The sequence below is a fragment of the Danio rerio genome, chromosome 13 (assembly GCF_052040795.2).
Source record: "Danio rerio strain M-AB ecotype USA chromosome 13, GRCz13ab, whole genome shotgun sequence".
Taxonomy (NCBI): domain Eukaryota; kingdom Metazoa; phylum Chordata; class Actinopteri; order Cypriniformes; family Danionidae; genus Danio; species Danio rerio.
The window spans coordinates 5,269,041-5,288,451 of NC_141033.1; the positions used below are offsets into that span (position 1 = coordinate 5,269,041).

The 19,411-nt window shown below is 34.8% G+C and overlaps 2 protein-coding genes across 7 annotated transcripts in view; both read right to left on the reverse strand.

Moving 5' to 3' along the window:
- Positions 1-19,411, reverse strand: part of meis1b (Meis homeobox 1 b) — a 598,746-nt gene that overhangs the window by 273,000 nt on the left and 306,335 nt on the right. The window lies entirely within an intron of this gene.
- On the reverse strand, positions 5,748-19,207 carry etaa1b (ETAA1 activator of ATR kinase b). 6 transcript variants are annotated; one of them, XR_015505621.1, is made up of 8 exons: positions 18,881-19,207; positions 16,996-17,124; positions 16,049-16,107; positions 15,526-15,632; positions 12,743-14,007; positions 8,676-9,176; positions 7,692-8,626; positions 5,748-7,283 (listed from the first exon to the last, which is right to left on the reverse strand). XR_015505621.1 is itself a non-coding variant. In XM_087278918.1 (7 exons), the coding sequence occupies exons 1-6, from the start codon at positions 19,044-19,046 to the stop codon at positions 9,052-9,054; spliced, it is 1,851 nt and encodes a 616-aa protein (XP_087135044.1). In that variant the 5' UTR covers positions 19,047-19,207; the 3' UTR covers positions 5,748-7,283; positions 9,025-9,051. The 6 variants fall into 6 exon arrangements, 2 of the variants coding, with proteins under 2 accessions (XP_087135044.1, XP_087135043.1); XR_015505620.1 differs by having other exon boundaries at positions 5,748-7,418; positions 7,556-8,626; XR_015505618.1 differs by having other exon boundaries at positions 5,748-8,626.

A 19,411-nucleotide genomic window follows, 5' to 3' on the forward strand; every position in this document is an offset into this window, starting at 1 on the left:
AACAGGGTAGGAACTTAATGGGGGGCTTAAAATGGAACAAAACGAAATGAAACAAAACAAACTGAAACAAAACAAAACAAACTGAAACAAAACAAACAAAACCAAACCGAAACAAAAACAAAACAAAACAAAACAAAACAAAAAAACAAACAAACCAAACCAAACTAAACCAACGGAACCGAACCAAAACAAACCAACCAAACCAAAACAAAACAAAACAAAACAAAACGGAATAAAACAAAACAAAACAAATATAATTGTGTATCAAACAGGGTAGGAACTCAATCGGGGGCTTGGGGCAAGAAAAGTCAGCAAAATAACCACAACAAAGCCCTGAAAATTCCAGATTAGGGCAAGAAAAACCTGCTTAATGGATCATTGCTCCTGAAAAACAGCTGACTCTGAGCTTCAGATAATATTTGCTGTAAGAACAAACTCTGAGAAATGTCAGCCAATGTCAAATATTTGTAATTTCCCACCAATGGTTTTTAAATAAATATGGTGGCTATATAGGGGTGTTCGAATCAAAGGATTCATCATGGCTTCTTAAGTGAAACAGCATGTGACATGCAAGGTTATCATCAACAAAGTTCATCAAAAATCAAAAATAATTCATAAATAAAATGTTTTTAGGGTAAAATAAATTAGTAGCCAAGTAAGCATTTTTTTTTAAGTTAAAGTGTGAAAATAGCAGCTTCAGAATAAAAGAAAACAAAACCCATATCCAATTGGTCATTTTAAAGTCCATAAAAAAGTAAAAATAAAAAACTATAAAGAAATAAAACACAATAATAAATAATACATTTTTTCAAGGTAAAATACATTTTAAATAAGATAAACATATTTGTCAAACTTGAACTCATTTTAAATTAGTAGCTAAGTAAACTTTTTTTTTTTTTTGTTAGGTTTAAGTACTAAAATAACAACTTAAAAACCAAACAAAATATAATAAATTACCAAAAAATAGGATTATCAAACAGGGTAGGAACTTAATGGGACACTTGAGGCAAGAAATGTCAGCAAAAAAATTACAACAAAGCCCCAAAAATTCCAGATGAGGGCGAGAAATACCCCTGCCCAATGGGTCATTGCCCCTAAAAACAGTTGTGATTCTGCACTTCAGATAATATTTAGATCCAGATAGTATTTAGATCCATAGGAGATTAATTTCATAAATTAGATGCCGGGATGATTTTAGCAAAAATCACAAAATCATTTATTGCTCGTTTTTTCTTTAAATATATAAATGAATATCATTTTCATCAATTTTGATTATTTTTATATAAAATTTCAACAAATTATTTTATTATCAAATTTCAGTTTTATTTAGATATTATAGGCTTTAATAAAACTTGCCTAATTACCCTAACCTGCATGGGTAACCTAATTAACCTAGTTAAGCCTTTAAATGTCACTTTAAGCCGTATAAAATTGTCTTAAGAAATATCTAGTCAAATAATATTTACTGTCATCATGGCAAAGATAAAATATATCAGTTATTAGAAATTAGTTATTAAAACTATTATGATTAGAAATGTGTTGAACAACATCTCTCTGTTAAACAGAAATTGAGGAAAAAATAAATAGGGGGTGAATATTTTAGGGGGGCTAATAATTCTGACTTCAACTATATATATATATATATATATATATATATATATATATATATATATATACATACATACAACAGTTCTGTCTGGTTCTCAAATCTGAATGGCTGATAGCTGTGCGGTATTCTGCAATATCAGAACTCCTACAGCAATATCACACTCGTAGCAGTGCGATATGGCTGTATATCGGCACTGGTGGGGGCACTAAGGCACGCCTCCCACCATGTGCCTATATACAGCCATTTTGCACTGCTACTCGTGTGATATTGCTTATATATATATATATATATATATATATATATATATATATATATATATATATATATATATATATATGCTTATGTTTACTCAGGGTGCATTTACTGACGTTAATAAGCATGAATTTGGATGTTAATAACGCATTATTAAGTGTTGATGTAAGTAATATAACAAGTATTGATCATATTTAGTAAATATATCAACTAATAAAACCTAATTGTAAAGTGTGACCCAAATATCAGTCATACAGTTTATTATTTCAGTCATGTTATCAGTATGTAAGGCAAATGGATGGAAATTGTTTATGCAATCAGAATACATAAATCCAATTTTAAGGCCTAAATATATATTTTTGAGCGTATAGCCTAAACATGCAGCTGTTATTAAAGAACACACTGAGAAAACAAATGAAATGAGTAGATTGAGCATATTCTCTGTGCGATCGACTGAGCGGCCTGTTTGCGCAGGAATGCTCTCGTAATGGAGAAACCATGAGGCTTCTTTCAGCCTGTGAAGGAGAGAAGGCTGCGCTTTAGAGTCTGCATTAGCCCGTTCATACCTGGGGGCCAATGAATAGAGCCCTCAGGTAAGCCTTGTTGAAACAAATCTAAGCTGCTAATGACACGCACTGTGAAAGTATTCACAGTTCATTTAGCTTGATGACAACTGCAGCCCTCGGTGCCCCCGCTCCGCTGGATGTTGTGTGTTAGACATATCTTCATGGCATAACCTACAATCGACAACAATAACAAGAACAGCCCTTTCTAGGCATAACAGATGTGTAAACCATTCAATTGTGGATTTTCTACACTGTTAGACTTTGCTGCAATTTTACAGTTATTTACTGCAAAAACAGCCATTAAAATACAACATACATTCTTTACAGTTCACTACTGTAATATGCTCTGCATTGTGGGTCTTTTTAAAACGTTTACAGTAACTTAATGCATATTAGAAATTTGCAGTATTGTACTGTAATCAAGTACTGTTACTGTAAAGAATTAATCACTTGTTTGTAATTTATTAAATTCAATAGCAAATACTAAAAATTATATATATATATATATATATATATATATATATATATATATATATATATACATACATATATATATATATATATATATATATATATATATATATACATACATATATATATATATATATATATATATATATATATATATATATATATATATATATATATATATATATATATATATATATATATATAACAAAAGCTTAAAATGAAACTAATGGATTTATTCATATCCTCATGTGTGCAATTCTACAATTAAAGGCCACAAAAATTGCCCTCTTGTGAAAACTATTTTGAATTTTTTCAAATCTTTCCAAACATTTATTTTTTTATCTTTTCAATTTTATTTTATTTTTTTCTGGAGAAAGTCTTATTTCACTTAGTTTGGCTGGAATAAATGCAGTTTTTAGATTTTTGAAAACCACAACATCTCAATTGGATTCAGGTCAGGACTTTGACTAGGCCACTGGGAGGGGGGGGGTACTTTAATGGGTTTACTTCTGTTATCTTTGACTAATAATGTTAGTTTATTAATTTGAAAAAAAAAAAAGGAAATAAAGAAATCAATTAGGGGGCAAACACTTTTTCACACCAGTGTTTATAGCTTTATTTTTTGCAATATTGTAAGATTCTTAGGGAAGTGCCATCAACATTTGGTTCTCTGGCATCACATGAAATTAAATAAAGAATGACAGAATTTCCATATTTCAGTCAGCTGTGCCTTTAAGATCTGTAAATCCCCAGCCTGTCGATGTTCTAAGGAAGTTTCAAATTGTCACCCATACATACGGCGTCCAAACGCTGTTAGGATACAGACAACACGCTCTGTCAGAGCTTAAATTAGCACCTTTCACCAGCTCTCACTGCTTGGTTTGACTTTAGTAAGTGGGAGCATGACATTACATCGGGCACCATTGAAAAGCCAGCTGAGTGAAAGGGATTAGCTGTTGTTTTTTTTGAGAATCCACAATGGCATCACTGTACACTAAGCTTTAAGACACCACAATAAACATCTGCTCGAGAGTGTTTTCGTCTCCGGACTGTAATTTACAGTTAGAGTTTCCTTCTTGGTTCGTCTGAGAGCCGTTATCTTGTTTCTGCCCAAACCAACAAGTATGCTGAAATGCAAATTGCATCTGGCACCAAGGCACGGTAATTTTGACGTAATTACTACAGCTTGATACCAGAGTACGCTCTCCTCACATGGGCATGGATCCATCACAATAACCAGTAATTGCTCTCCATTTTTTTTTTTGACGCAAAAAAATACCGAAACACCCATTACTCTGTTCCACAGCAGCTTGATAATGCCACATTACAGAAAAATCCGTCACCGACTTCTATATTGTATGAACTCGACACCTGTAGGGCCCGGCGTTTTCATCATCTGCTTGGAATAAATTGTAGTCATCATCATAACCATAATCACAGTAATAAAAAAATAAAGAAAGAAGTTCTCATCCTCTTGCCAAATTACTGTGGCATTTGATTTACAGTAATTGCGCTGGAGAGGAGGGGTTTTGCGCTAGGTCTCGACCAGTGGAGTACAAACACGCACACACCTGCGCGGCTTACACCTGAGAAGGGCCAGGGGCCGAATCCCAACGATATGCCGACATTCCCCGAGGCACACAATGAGTAACATTGTGACATATACAATAAACCAGGTGTGGACGGGTTGTAACTGGAAAAAGATATTCTGTTATTAGTGTAGAAAATGGCCATTTCTTTTCAAAGATTATATTTTAAGAGCATTACGCACGGAGAAGGTAATTCGCTACAGACATCTGAACTGCTATTTCTGGAGGTAATTATATCATTAGGCTGTTATTAGGCAATGACAGAGACCCAAAGATTGCAGTCGACGTTGGAAAAGTTTTAATAAAGGCTTCTGAAGGCAACAATACACAAAGCCAAGCTTGTTTCTTGTTTTCGTTTGCTTCTTTTAATACTGAAACACAATTGTGTTGAACGGAAAACGGAAAGATAACAAATAGACAAGATCGCCAGGACCTTTAGGTTTTGATCGACAAAAAAATTCAAGTTTTTTTTTACATCTTCAGGAATGAGTGAAAAAAAGTTGACATGCTGAGAAATGATCCGAAATCTAGGATCCGTTCCATCATAATTTAAATGGCACACGGTAAAAATGTTTCATCAAAAATTGTGAAGACATCAGACGTTAAATTTACTCACAACACTGGGTTGTAACATTGGAACTAAAATGTGCAAGAAATTGCTTTTTTTGTATGTTATACTCCAACTGTTTGGTACATTATTCAGAAGATTTCTTCAAGTAACATTTTCTGATAAGTAGTGTTGTCACGATACTGGAATTCGATACCAATTGGAACTGACATATTAAAAACGCCCATTTTCCGCTAACATTTGAGCTCCTTCTTTAACACCACTGATTTGTGATTGGCCATGAAGATCATCAATTCACCAAACTCACAGCTATTTTACTGAGTGTAACGACAGATCAGGGACACCGGAGCGTTTTACAGCCGTGAAGATCAGTCGATTCATCAGCAGATCGCTTGTATGTCCGCTTATAAACAGACCAGCTGATCTTTGTGCCAATAAAACACTCCAGTGTCCCCGAAACTGTGTTTACACTCAGTAAACAGCTGTGAATTCAGCTGATGACTTTCACGGCCAACACAGTAATTTCTGTTGAGCATATACAATAAACCAGATGTGGACGGGTTGTAACTGGAAAGAGATATTGTTTTATTAGAGCCGAAAATGGCAATTTTTTTTAGAAGATTATATTAATTAATTATATCATTATAATTATATCATTAGGCTGTTATTAGGCAATGACAGAGACCCAAAGATTGCAGTCGACGTTGGAAATGTTTTAATAAAGGCTTCTGAAGGCAACAATACACAAAGCCAAGCTTGTTACTTATTTTCGTTTGCTTCTTTTAATACTGAAACACAATTGTGTTGAACGGAAAACATAAAGATAACAAATAGACAAGATCGCCAGGACCTTTAGGTTTTGATCGACAAAAAAAATTCAAGTTTTTTTTACATCTTCAGGAATGAGTGAATAAAAGTTGACATGCTGAGAAATGATCCGAAATCTAGGATCCGTTCCATCACAATTTAAATGGCACACGGTAAAAATGTTTCATCAAAAATTGTGAAGACATCAGACGTTAAATTTACTCACAACACTGGGTTGTAACATTGGAACTAAAATGTGCAAGAAATTGCTTTTTTTGTATGTTATACTCCACCTATTTGGTACATTATTCAGAAGATTTCTTCAAGTAACATTTTCTGATAAGTAGTGTTGTCACTCTACTGGAATTCGTTAGCAATTGGAACTGAAATATTAAAAACGCCCATTTTCCGCTAATATTTGAGCGCCTTCTTTAACACCACTGATTTGCGATTGGCCATGAAGATCATCAATTCACCAAACTCACAGCTATTTTACTGAGTGTAACGACAGATCAGGGACACCGGAGCGTTTTACAGCCGTGAAGATCAGTCGATTCATCAGCAGATCGTTTGTATGTCCGCTTATAAACAGACCAGCTGATCTTTGTGCCAATAAAACACTCCAGTGTCCCCGAAACTGTGTTTACACTCAGTAAACAGCTGTGAATTCAGCTGATGACTTTCACGGCCAACACAGTAATTTCTGTTGAGCATATACAATAAACCAGATGTGGACGGGTTGTAACTGGAAAGAGATATTGTTTTATTAGATCCGAAAATGGCAATTTTTTTAGAAATTATATTTTAAGAGCATTACACATGAAGGTATTTGCTATTTCTGGAGGTAATAATATCATTAGGCTGTTATTAGGCAATGACAGAGACCCAAAGATTGCAGTCGACGTTGGAAATGTTTTAATAAAGGCTTCTGAAGGCAACAATACACAAAGCCAAGCTTGTTTCTTATTTTCGTTTGCTTCTTTTAATACTGAAACACAATTGTGTTGAACGGAAAACATAAAGATAACAAATAGACAAGATCGCCAGGACCTTTAGGTTTTGATCGACAAAAAAATTCAAGTTTTTTTTTTACATCTTCAGGAATGAGTGAATAAAAGTTGACATGCTGAGAAATGATCCGAAATCTAGGATCCGTTCCATCACAATTTAGATGGCACACTGTAAAAATGTTTCATCAAAAATTGTGAAGACATCAGACGTTAAATTTACTCACAATACTGGGTTGTAATATTGAAACTAAAATGTGCAAGAAATTGCTTTTTTTTTTGGTGTTATACTGCACCCATTTGGTACATTATCCAGAAGATTTCTTCAAGTAACATTTTCTTATAGGTAGTGTTGTCACAATAATAAAATTCGATACTAATCAGCACTGACATTTTCAAAACGTCCATTTCCCGCTAACATTTGAGCGCGTTCTTCAACACTGCTGATTTTCCATTGTGTCCAACAGAAATGACTGTGATTGGTGGCGAAGGTCACCAGGTTACCAAACTCACTGCTGTTTACTGAGTGTAAGCACAAATACAGGGACACTGGAGCGATTTAAAGCCATGAAGATCAGTCGATTTATCAGCGAATCGCTCGTATGTCCTCTCATAAACAGACCAGCTGATCTTAGTGACTTTAAAACGTTCCAGTGTCCCTGTATCTGTGTTTACACACAGTAAACAGTGGTGAGTTCGGTGAACTGATGACTTTCATGGCCAATCATTTCTGTGGAGCAAATGAACACAATGGCAAATCAGCTGTGTTTAAAAACACGCTTAACTGTTCGCGGGAAATGGATGTTTTTTAAATTTCATTACTGATTGCTATCGAATTCCAGTATCGTGACAACACTACTTAAAAGAGACAAATTAGTGTTAAGCTCTTCTGTCGCTACATTGAAATGATTAGTGTCATCATCCCATAATTTAGTCCTTTTCAGCCCAATGCATTTGGTAGAGTACTGGCACGATACTGGAATTCGATACCAATCAATACTGAAATTTAAACAACGTCCATTCTCCGTTACATTCGAGCACGTTCTTAAATACTTCTGATTTGCCATTGTTCACATGCTCAACAGAAATGACTGTGATTGGCTGCGTAGGTCATCAGCTCACCGCTGTTTACTGAATGTAACCACAGATACAGGGACACAGGAGCGTTTTAAAGCCATGAAGATCAGTCGATTAATCAGAGGATCACTCGAATATCAGCTTATAATCAAACCAGCTGATCTTCGTGTCTTTAAAACACTACAGCGTCCCTGTATCTGTTGTCACATTCAGTAAACAGAGGTGAGTTTAGTGAACTGATGGCTAATCATTTCTGTGGAGCACATGAACACAATGACAAATCAGCGACGTTTAAGAACGCGCTCAAATGTTTGTGAGAAATGGACATTTTTTAAATTTCAGTAACGATTGGTATGGAATTCCAGTATCATGACAACATTACTTAGAGACAAATTAGTGTTAAGCTCTCCTGTTGCTACATTGAAATGGTTACAGTGTCATAATCCCATAATTTAGTCCTGATCAGCCCAATGCATAGGGTAGAGTACCGACACGATACTGGAATTCGATACCAATCGATACTGAAATTTAAAAAACATCCATTTCCCGCTAACATTTCAATGCATTCTTTAACACTGCTGATTTGCCATTGCGTTCACATGCTCAACAGAAACACCATTGATTGGCCAGTTCACCAAACTTACGTCTATTTACTGAACGTAACCACAGATACAGAGACTCTGGAGCATTTTAAAGCCATGAAGATCAGTCGATTAATCAGAGGATCACTTGAATGTCAGCTTATAAACAAACCAGCTGATCTTCGTGTCTTTAAAACACTCCAGTGTCCCTGTATCTGTTGTCACACTCTGTAAACAGAGGTGAGTTCGGTGAACTGATAACCTTCACAGCCAATCATTTCTGTTGAGCATGAACACAATGGCAAATCAGCTGTGTTAAAGAATGTGCTCAAATGTTAGCAAGAAATTGACTTTTTTTTTTTTCAGTACTGATTGGTATCGAATTCCAGTATTGTGACAACACTACTTAAAACACACATATTAGTGTTAGGCTACTCTGTCGCTACATTGAAATGCTTACAGTGTCGTCATGATCCCATAATTTAGTCCTTTTCAGCCCAGTGCATTCGGTAGAGTACCGGCTCTTACGTAGGTGCTCCAGTTTTCTGGCTGGCCTGCATCCGTAATCTCCTCCTTGCAATGGCTTCCTGTTTCTTCCTCTCTATCTCAGCAGCTGAACACTTGGGTGTCGAGTGGGAAGAAATAAAAACTGCGGAACAACAAAAACAGAAAGCTTTGTTATGGTTCTGTGGGACGAGATGTAAAAATGTTAAAGCATGACTTGCAATAACCCTGTATCAATATTTCATACAGCACTCACAAAAACGACTGCAGTGAAAATTTCTCTACACTCTTTGTCTACAAGTATATTGGAAGACAGTTGAGGAAATGAGAAACAGTTTCCCACCAAATTTACAATTGTCATTTATTCATCCCCATAACTTTTGTTCTCCATTTGAACAGAAATGAAGTAATACGTTCAGGTTGCTTACAACCAGTGCATGTCAAATCAAAGACGATTTAACGATTTTGTGAAAAAGCAGCGTATAAATAGCCTGATGAGAAAGAAAATGAAACACAGAAAATTATTTCCCTTTTTTGTAGTCCTAAAATGTAATTATTATTTTAAACCAATGAAACTTGTGAGTGGTGCCAGGTTTACATTTTGGTGCTCAAACTGTTTTTTTGTCTTGTTTGTTTGGTCTTTTAAAGGGGGCACAGAATGGTATGATATTATACGTTACATTGTTCTCTGATATCTAATTAGAAGGTTTGTGGTAGAATGGTTTTACAGGTCCATTTACAACTCTAGGAACATGATATGGTTACTCTTGACCATATTTGAAAGGGTCATAAATATGAATTAACTCAGCCTGACAAATTCTCTAATTGGGGTTATTTGTCTCTGAGGTTATTTGACTGTTTCTTTGTATGTCGGGCAGAGCTCATTAATATTTATTACCCGTCCAAATATGGTCAAAACCATATCATCGCATAATCATATCATAATAAGGCCAATTCCTAATATGACACACACAATTTGATGTACATGTGAAAAATTATCATACATTTGTTTTTAAAATCATACTTTTATTTTAGCTAGAAAGTATCAGCCATCTTTATGCCACCAGAAAAACCTAGTTTGCTCCTGAGTTGAGGTGAAATTTAGCCTAAATTATAATCATACTAGATAAAAAGTTCGGCAGAGATGTATTTATGGTTATATTTTGTGTTTAATGTAGAAAAACGCCAGTCGGAAATATCAACCTCCACATAAACAGAAGAGTTTTTGATGTTTATTGATGTACCTTCACTTTGGAAAAATCACAGTAAGAGCAGAGTAATATGACACAATGCATAAAGTCATGGTAGTTATGGGTAGAGAAATTGATGTAGAACGAGCAATGTGCAGAATACAGTTCAAATACATTTTCCGTGCAACTTGCGGAAAATTTGCATGAGGCAAAAAGACACCTTTTTAATGATTTTTGGATATTTTAGTTAGGAACAGGTTTGGGTAGGTTTAAGGGTAAATTTGGGTGTATGGGATGGTGAACAGTGTAATTACATAAGTAATTGCAAATATTAATTATAGATGCAATTACATGCAGATCAATTTGAAAATATCAATACAATGTAAAAACAAGTACATCCAAAATTGTACCAAATTATCCATTTAATTTTAAGTAGTAATTAAGATCACTTGATATAACATGAGATCAAACAATGTCACATATTACTTAGTAACATGTTCATCGGTTACTTTGATGACCACTGTTTGACTGTTGTGCACAAGGCCAATGGATTACTGTTATGTTACTTTTATAATGTTTTTGGAAAAACAATAGAGACTGTTGTGCTTTCACATAATCAAAAAGATTACTGTGAAAAATCCTGCAAACATTTACTCGTGTTCTATGTAAGAAAGAAAGTCTTGCGTTTTTGGAAAAACCTGCTGATGGGTAAATTATGACAATGCTATTCCTTCATCAGGTTATTGCCGGGAAATACCAAGCAAACGATTGGCCATTAGGCTTTGTTAGTCCAGCTAGTTGGTTTAGTGTTTTCCACATATCGCCTGTTATTGGGTTAATGTCAGAGATCGTTGGCCTAATTCAGATTGGTTATTTGGAATTGTATCAAGAGAACGAGTGTGACATAGCAAAGTGAGGTAACAAGTAAGGGTGTGAACCTACACTGGTCTAATGGTTTGGTTTGTTATGATTATTATGTATTACGTTACGCACATAATTTTTCACATGTTTGCAAGTGATATGGATTATTAGATAATCAGACATATTTGCAGGAGCGAATCTCTCCGTGGTGGCACATTCTTACATGCATGCGTTTCAGTCGGCTTTTTGCCATTTTTTGTGTTCACACATGGCTATTTGGTCCAGACAGAACTAGATGAGAGGTGATGACGTAATTGAGTTTTGTTGGCACTGGTTGTTCGGCGTTGTCTTGGTGTTTCCAGGCCTTTAAGAAAACTCGCCTATTGCAGTCATTTCCTGTAGGAGTATTCTATTGGCACGTTTCCACTGAGTGGTACAGTACGATACAGGTCAGTACAGGTCACCTTTATCAGGCTTGTATTTCCACTGCCAAAAGGGTACCAATGGTGGTGTATGACAAAGTTTCAGTCAACATTATCTCGCTCAAGGAAATGTCAAGGTAAAGCTGTACAGGTCGTTCACATCATATTAGAAGCACTTCTCACAACACAGATCCTTTATACACAAATACTAGTGTATAAATGTTCATTACTAATCTTTCTATCAGCATGATTTGATTATAACTGCAGATCAATGAGAATACAGAAAATAGCCTACAGTAACATTTGCAATTATATAAAATAAATAAATGAATAAATGCAACATCTATGAAAACATACAGACTCTTACAGTCTCTGATACGTTAACATTTACAAAAAAACTACACACAGCATACATGTAGTCCTTATTTGGATAATCTTTAATCTTCAACTGGCATATGTAACCTCTTGTTATAAAGTAATTCTATCATTCCGAGTTCGTAATAGTACAAAAGGTGATGATAATAGTTAAACAAGGCAGTTTGTTCATCTTTTAGGTTGCTGAAAGAATCATTTGCTCCTTTTTCCGGTTTCACTTTTGTGGCACTCTCATGTTTGTCTGTTTCTGAAAGGATTGAGTGTCAGAAGCACTTCAATAACCACAGGCACGTTATTATCATCAGCTCAAAAAGTTCGTTATTTCAAATATAGATGCGTGGTGAGCGTTCGAAAGAAAGTGAAACTGCTCGTGACTTAGCCTTGTAAACAACTACGATGCACAGGGTAGATTCTGCTCTTCTGCTTGGCTTTGTGGCTGTTCATCAAGATGACTGTTCGAGATGTTCAACAAGATTTTTTGAGCTCGGGTCGACCATGGCTTGTTATTATATGTATATATTATTACGGGTTAATGTCTCGGTTGTGTACTTAAAAATGGCGCTCACTTTGTTTTCATTCCCCTGGATTGTGTACGCTCTAGTGACGTATCTCTGTAAACCAAAAGCGTTCAGTTGAGCATCTAGCTTCACCTTTTGATCCCATTTTGTTGAGCTAGGTACCCTTTCGAATACCCTTTCGGGTACCCAAAAAGTGGTACGTAACAGTTCGCTTTTTGGTACCTTTTGACAGTGGAAACGGCCATAAAAGCGTACCGAACCATACTGTACCACTCATTGGAAACGAGCCATATGAGGCAATATCATAGCTAATGTGTAGCGGGTGCCACAACCTACAAATCTTACCTTTGTTGGTGAGCGTCATAGAGTCTGACAGATGTCTCTTGAACGTGCAATGGTGGGATTTAGAAGTATTTCCTCCAGTCTGTGAAGAGCCCATGGCTCTGACTCCAGTCTTGTGTGCTAAGTCTGAATTGTTTTGTGCATGCCCATAATGCTGAGCGCTCTGATTTCCTGAACCAGAGCCGGAACTTTCAGAAGTTGGTAACACACTGTATCCCAGAATAAACCCAGAGCTTCCACTTGTGCATGGTACCGAATTTGAGCGAGCAAAGACTCGTATGGACTTTGTGGGTGCTTGTGATTGGCCAATGGTGTTGGAAGAGGAAGGTGCTTTAGAGGCAGAGCTTATAGACTCATGTGCAAGTTTTTGCTGTTCCTGACTGGCAGATAACTTCTCCACATCGTCGCAAACCTTGAAAAGCAGATCGTCATCTTCATCATTCCACAGACCGTCAGAATCAAATAGAGACTTCATGTCCTCTTCTGAAACCCCATCAAACTGAGAAGAGGCCTGGCTTGAAGCTCCGCTGTTTTTGGAGGCTTCATCAAGCTCCGCTTTTCCTGTATGCTGGGATGAACAAGCTTGCTGGTTTACTTGGTTCACAGGCGCAGTCTTTAGCAGCTTCTCAGTAATTTGATTCTTGGCAGAAGTGGATGGCTTCGGCCTAAAAGTGCTTTGATTTGATGCATTGACTTCGGGAAGTGTCTTGATAAAGGTGCTGCTTTTACTGGTACTCTGTTGACTCTCTGTGCAGATGCTTCTGGCATTAGATTGATTAATCTTGGTCACAAAATGGCATTTTAAAGTGGAAGGTTCAGGCAGAGCAGTGCTTCGTTTCTGAGGTACATTTATAGGACCTGGATTATGTGTCATTTCTAACACAAACGAGTCATTTAGCAGGTCGTCATTTTCCCAGTCATCGTCAAAATTTGTAGTTTTAGATGCACAACTCGATCTCAGATCAACCTGAGCTACCGGTTCAGTTGTGTTTTCTGGAGTGCAGTTTACTGATGGTGGGCTCAGTCTCCCACTTACATGCTGAGTGGGACCGTCAAACAGCGCCTGAAGCTCCTGCTCCTCTTCCTCTAGCTTTGCAGACAAGACTGGGATTGATGGTGATCTCTGCATTGTCATTGCACCATCACTTTGTAGCTTATTAAGTTTATTTTTTCCTTCTGTGCTCTCTTGTGCCTTCTCTTTGTCCTGGCGAGTCATACTGATGTCAAACTGTTTTGCAAGTTTCTTCAAGTCCTCAACATTGCTCTGCCTAAAAAAAAAAGAGATGGGAATTAACTTCATCCTAACATGAACATTAACATGACACTCTTTTTCTTTTTAATTCCTTAACAAAATAAAACATTACATTAGTATATGCAATGGTTTTGAGAACTACATTTCTAAAAGGATTTTCCTTGGTCAAAATGGCCAAATCATAAAACCAAAACAGTAAAATGTTCCAAAACCATATGACACCAACACGAATACCAAAAGTGCAGGTTTAAATATAATATAATAACTAAATATTAATCGGTTCTGTGTCAAATAGCATTTCTATATTACACAACCAAATGCCTTTTTTAGTTTTTTAAATAATAAATAACATCTACATTTTACAGGGTCTCTACAGGTTTCATCAAGTCAAATTTATGACCTTTTTAAGACCAGTTTAAGACCATAATGAATGAAATTTCAGACGTACACAAAGCAAAAGGCTAAAGATTTTTTTACAGCCAATTTAAAACCATTAAAAAGTATTAAAAACTACTATTGTAAGGAAAATAATTTAACCATATTTATAAGTAAATTGAGTTAATTAATAAACATTTCTTAAAACTTTTATTGAAATATATTGTTATTGAATGGGTGTTGGCCCAGTTGGGTATATCTTAACATAGGAAACTTGGACATAAAAAAATTAAGATCCATTAAAAATTATTTAAGACCTACAACACAGCATTTCAGGGAATTAAAGACTTTTAGAGCCCTATAATTTGGTTTTTGAAATTTAAGACATTTTAAGACCCCACAGAACCTCTGTTTTAAAGTTATAAAACATTACTGATAGTATTTTAATTAATTAAATTTGCAGTTTCAAAATTTCATGTTTAATCTTTGCAATTATTAATTACATTTACTAAATATAAGAAAGAAAAGATCTTATAATTATTTCTACACTATTTTTTCAGCAGACTAAAGAACAATAGAAACATTATACCACGGTGTGTTTATTCATGTTATAGCTTTAAATAACTAAATATTTTGCATTAATAACTCTTTTTGCATTTCCCAGTACCCAGGGTTGCAGATGGACTTGGTGGTTTATTCCCCTGTGGTGACCCCTGATTAATAAAGGGACTAAGCCAAAAAGAAAATAAATGAATTAATGAATGACTGAAAAACCAAAATGGTTGTCTATTATTTCAACACATTATACTGTGTGTATGTATTTATGTATGTATGCATGTGTGTGTATACATCTTATTTATATTTTACATTATTTTATTTATAGAAATGATTATGACTCCCAGAAATTAAATCAGATCATGAAGTCCCTAAAGATTCCCACCCCTAGTTATAATATGGTATGCTGTCATGTGAATTGTAGTGTTGAACATGCAGTGACACACACAATGTCTCTGTTCATCTGCTTTCTTCATGAATAAATGAAAATATAATCTAGCCTATATGCTTGTGCTTCAATTTAATTGAAAAGGTCCAAAAATGTCTTATTGTCATCACAGTATTTTTAAAAACCAACAAAAAGTCTAATGCAGATAAAACGTACCGTGTGGAGATCCTCCTGACTCTGGGCTGTCGAATTTCTGGAGTGCAAGGAATGGCACTGTCTCCAATCCACTGGAGCACCGAGTCTCCATCTTTGGTTTTCTCAACCTTAAACACAGTGTGACAGTTACATTAAATACTATTACATATAAACATACAGTAGAAGACAAACTTATTAGCCCTGCTGAATTTTTTTTTATTCTTTTTCAATTATTTTTAAACAATAGTTTAACAGCTAATTTATTTTGTGTTTACCATGATGACAATCCATCATATTTTAATAGATATTTAGCAAAATACTACTTTTTAACTAGATAGATAAATAGATAGATAGATAGATAGATAGATAGATAGATAGATAGATAGATAGATAGATAGATAGATAGATAGATAGATAGATAGATAGATAGATAGATAGATAGATAGATAGATAGATAGATAGATAGATAGATAGATAGATAGATAGATAGATAGATAGATAGATAGATAGATAGATAGATAGATAGATAGATAGACTAACTTACTGTCGGTGCAATTCTGTTGACAATCTCTGATATTTCAATGACTCTCCCATCACCTTGTCCTGTGAAAAGTCAAACATTTAATATACTAAATAAAGGAAGTTGAATATAATTTTTAAAAAGGAATCTGCTTACAACACATATACAGTTTATGCCACAAAACATTGTAGAATTTTACGTGAGACAAAAAAGTGTACAGTAATTTAAAAGTACAAAAAGTCGAATGAATTGCAAGATGTAAATGTCTTTACTACCACTTTTTATAATGGCAATAAATCAGTGACTAAATAAACCAAGCAGCACAACTCTTTTTAAACACCAATAATAAAAATGAAGCACTTCTTGAACAGAAAATCAGCATATCTGAGTGATTTTCAAATAATTCTGTGACACTGATTAAAATTAGAGTAATTGGTTAGTAGAAAATACAGCTCTAAACCACATTAATTAATATATTAACCACATTAATATATTTATATGATGTAAATCATTTACAAATAAACCAGTTGGTGTCAATTTACTTAATGATTAAACTAACAACACAAAAACAATTCTATTGTATTTCTGACTAAATAATTGGAGCCTTTGTGAACAAAATCTGTAATATAATAATAAAACAAGAACAATAACAATACAATAATCAAATATAATTATTAAATATTTCAATCAATATAGTTTTAATGCACTTATATCACAATAGGAATAATAAATATGCACAAATCACAGATTTATTTAATATTAAAATAATGCATTTACATATAAAACAAAGTTATTTTAAAGTGTTATAGTTACAGTGCCAAATAATAATAATAATAATCATATTTTAAAATAAAAGTATGCTTTTTTTCTCAAACTATTCAACCCAAATACTACATGTGTACTTCTCTGCATTCTCTGCAACAATACAGTTCAATTCACATAACAAGCAGAAGTGTTATAAATGTACTTGCCATTCAAATCTTGCGTGGGTGAGTTTGGATCCCAGATGATATCTTGCGGGGATTCAGTCTCATTAGGCGAATCTCCACCGTAGGAACCGTTGAATCTGACTCTTGGTCTTCGTTTTGGGGTTGTAAAATCTGAGAATTAAGATTATAACGTTATTGAAGTTTGTATCATGAAAATGATTCAATGTCGACGCTAAAAAGAGACACAATTGGTGTCCGAACCACAATATTATTTGAAATCGAGGTAAAGTTGATTTTATATTCGCAATTTAATATTATGCTCACTTTTGAACAGTGAAAACTTCTGACAGGGTCCCTATATTGTTTACCATGCTACTTTGAATATTCGTTCTGAAATTACATACACGTATGACTTCAAAACAACATTAGAACTATTTGACTGTGAACATCCCAACAAACACACAACGTTGCCTCAAGATAGCAACCTTCCCACAACGTTGTACCAACCTTGTAAAAAGGCTGAGGATCTACGTTGTTGCTGAAGGTTGTCACAACGGTGTCGTAATGTTGCCAATTAAACGCCCGTTGCTTTAGATTGTGCTTAGGTGGCATGGATGACCACTGTACAACATTTACTCGTCATTAAGGAATCAGTTTAAACTTCAACAGACCGTTCGGCATCTCATTCAACAATGATCGAGAAGACGCGAGTATTGCTTCATTTCTTCTTGCTAGATAAGTCATCAGCGGTCATTTGTGTAGTACTGTTGCGTCAAGCTCTGATCTGTCTTCTCTTGTTCACTGCCTATTTTGAGTTGTGGCTGCTGTGGATCCATCTCTGCACTGGATTCTCAGTTGGATTTGTTTCCTTCTCTGACTGCTTTCTAGGTACCAACAACTACGCCTGGTCTGCGGCTGCGCTCCCCTGTCTGCTGTATTCTCCAGTCAAGAGCTTCAATGCATAGTGTCTGAATTAAATTTGTTTTCTTGTTTACTTTACTTCTCAATTGACATTTTAATTTAGCCTACCCTTTTAGTTTAATTATATATAGTTAATTAGTTTATATAATTTAAACATTTTATACTGTTTGCTTAAAATTAGATGCACTGTATGTAATAAATGTGAAATGTATAATACAAAAAAATATATTATTTACATTTGTTTGGCATTTTTACACCAAGGTTATATATGCAGTTATTTTATTTAAAATAAATGAACTACTTAATATTAAACAATACTAGAAAATGATCACTGCTTATCCTGTATCCTAGGCAGTAATGAAAAAAAAAAACAGACAACATTAATGCAACAATGTACAGACATTGCTACAGCATAGATGTGTTTGTTGGGACTGTTATATTTTGATAGTCAGTGGTTGCTAATATGATTTCCCTGACAAGAATACTTCTGGGAATTTTTGAGATTATATTATTGAGGAGAAATTTCAAATGGGCGAATATAATAAAACCGACTTTACCTCTGTTTGGCTGAAGAGCTTTAAAATGGCTTGTAATTCTCTATATATAAATATTACAGAACTAATAGAGGAAAAGTTGGCTCTATATTTGCACATTCAGACTTTCTCCTTAATAATATCATTTCAGAAAGGTATTATTTGCAAACTCTAAATAGTGAAATCATATTAGCAGCCAATGAATATCAAAGTACAACCTTATTCAGGCAATTAAACAGTGCTAATGTTGTTTTGAGTCATATTTACATGTGATTTTAGACCCTATATTTAAATTAGCGAAGTAGATAATATGGGGGACTTTAAATGAAGGAATGTGCGAATATAAAACCAACCATACCTCAATTTCTAACTTTGATGATAGGACTGTATGACAGTATACAATACAAAACACGTATCTACTCTCCAACCTTTGTCACGCGGTTTCACACGTCTTATAATTGTAATAAATTTACCTTTGTGACAGTTGTTCGAATTATAACAAGAAGGAGACTGTGACTGTTTAAGTCCGATCATGTGTCTCTTTGTTTTCATTTTCTTCGGGGCAACTTTAAAAGTTCTGCTCCGACTTTCTCTCGCGTCTGTTATTTGTCGCACGCCGATGTTTCTGTTCTCGGCCATGATTTCTTTTAACTGATATGAACAATACCGCTCCAGTAGTCATATCTTGGTTGGTCTAGCTATACAGCTCTTTGTTTTATTAATTTTACGTTTAAAAAACGTTTGTATACTCAAAGAAGAGTGGTCTCCTACGTGGCCGCCATGTTGCTTTTTTTACGTATACGTGAGTACGCGTTCATGATTGGTTGTTGGCATCTCGCAAAATATCGTGAGACCTTGCATTAACACAGGGCGCTTTAACCACGATCGTAAACTTAATGGTGATGTAAACAAATGGACCATGCACGGAATTCAATACTGAAATATAGAGTTTTTCTAAAACATATAATAATGTTAGAAATATCCTCCCAAAACCGAGCGGGTCC

Coding starts and splice junctions, on each gene's coding strand:
- etaa1b (XM_087278918.1), bottom strand. CDS start 19,046: ATGGCCGAGAACAGAAACATCGGCGTGCGACAAATAACAGACGCGAGA. Junction 15,633..16,048: donor TCAACAGAATTGCACCGACA/GTAAGTTAGTCT, acceptor ACTGTGTTTAAG/GTTGAGAAAACCAAAGATGG. Junction 9,177..12,742: donor TATGACGCTCACCAACAAAG/GTAAGATTTGTA, acceptor GTTGTTCCGCAG/TTTTTATTTCTTCCCACTCG.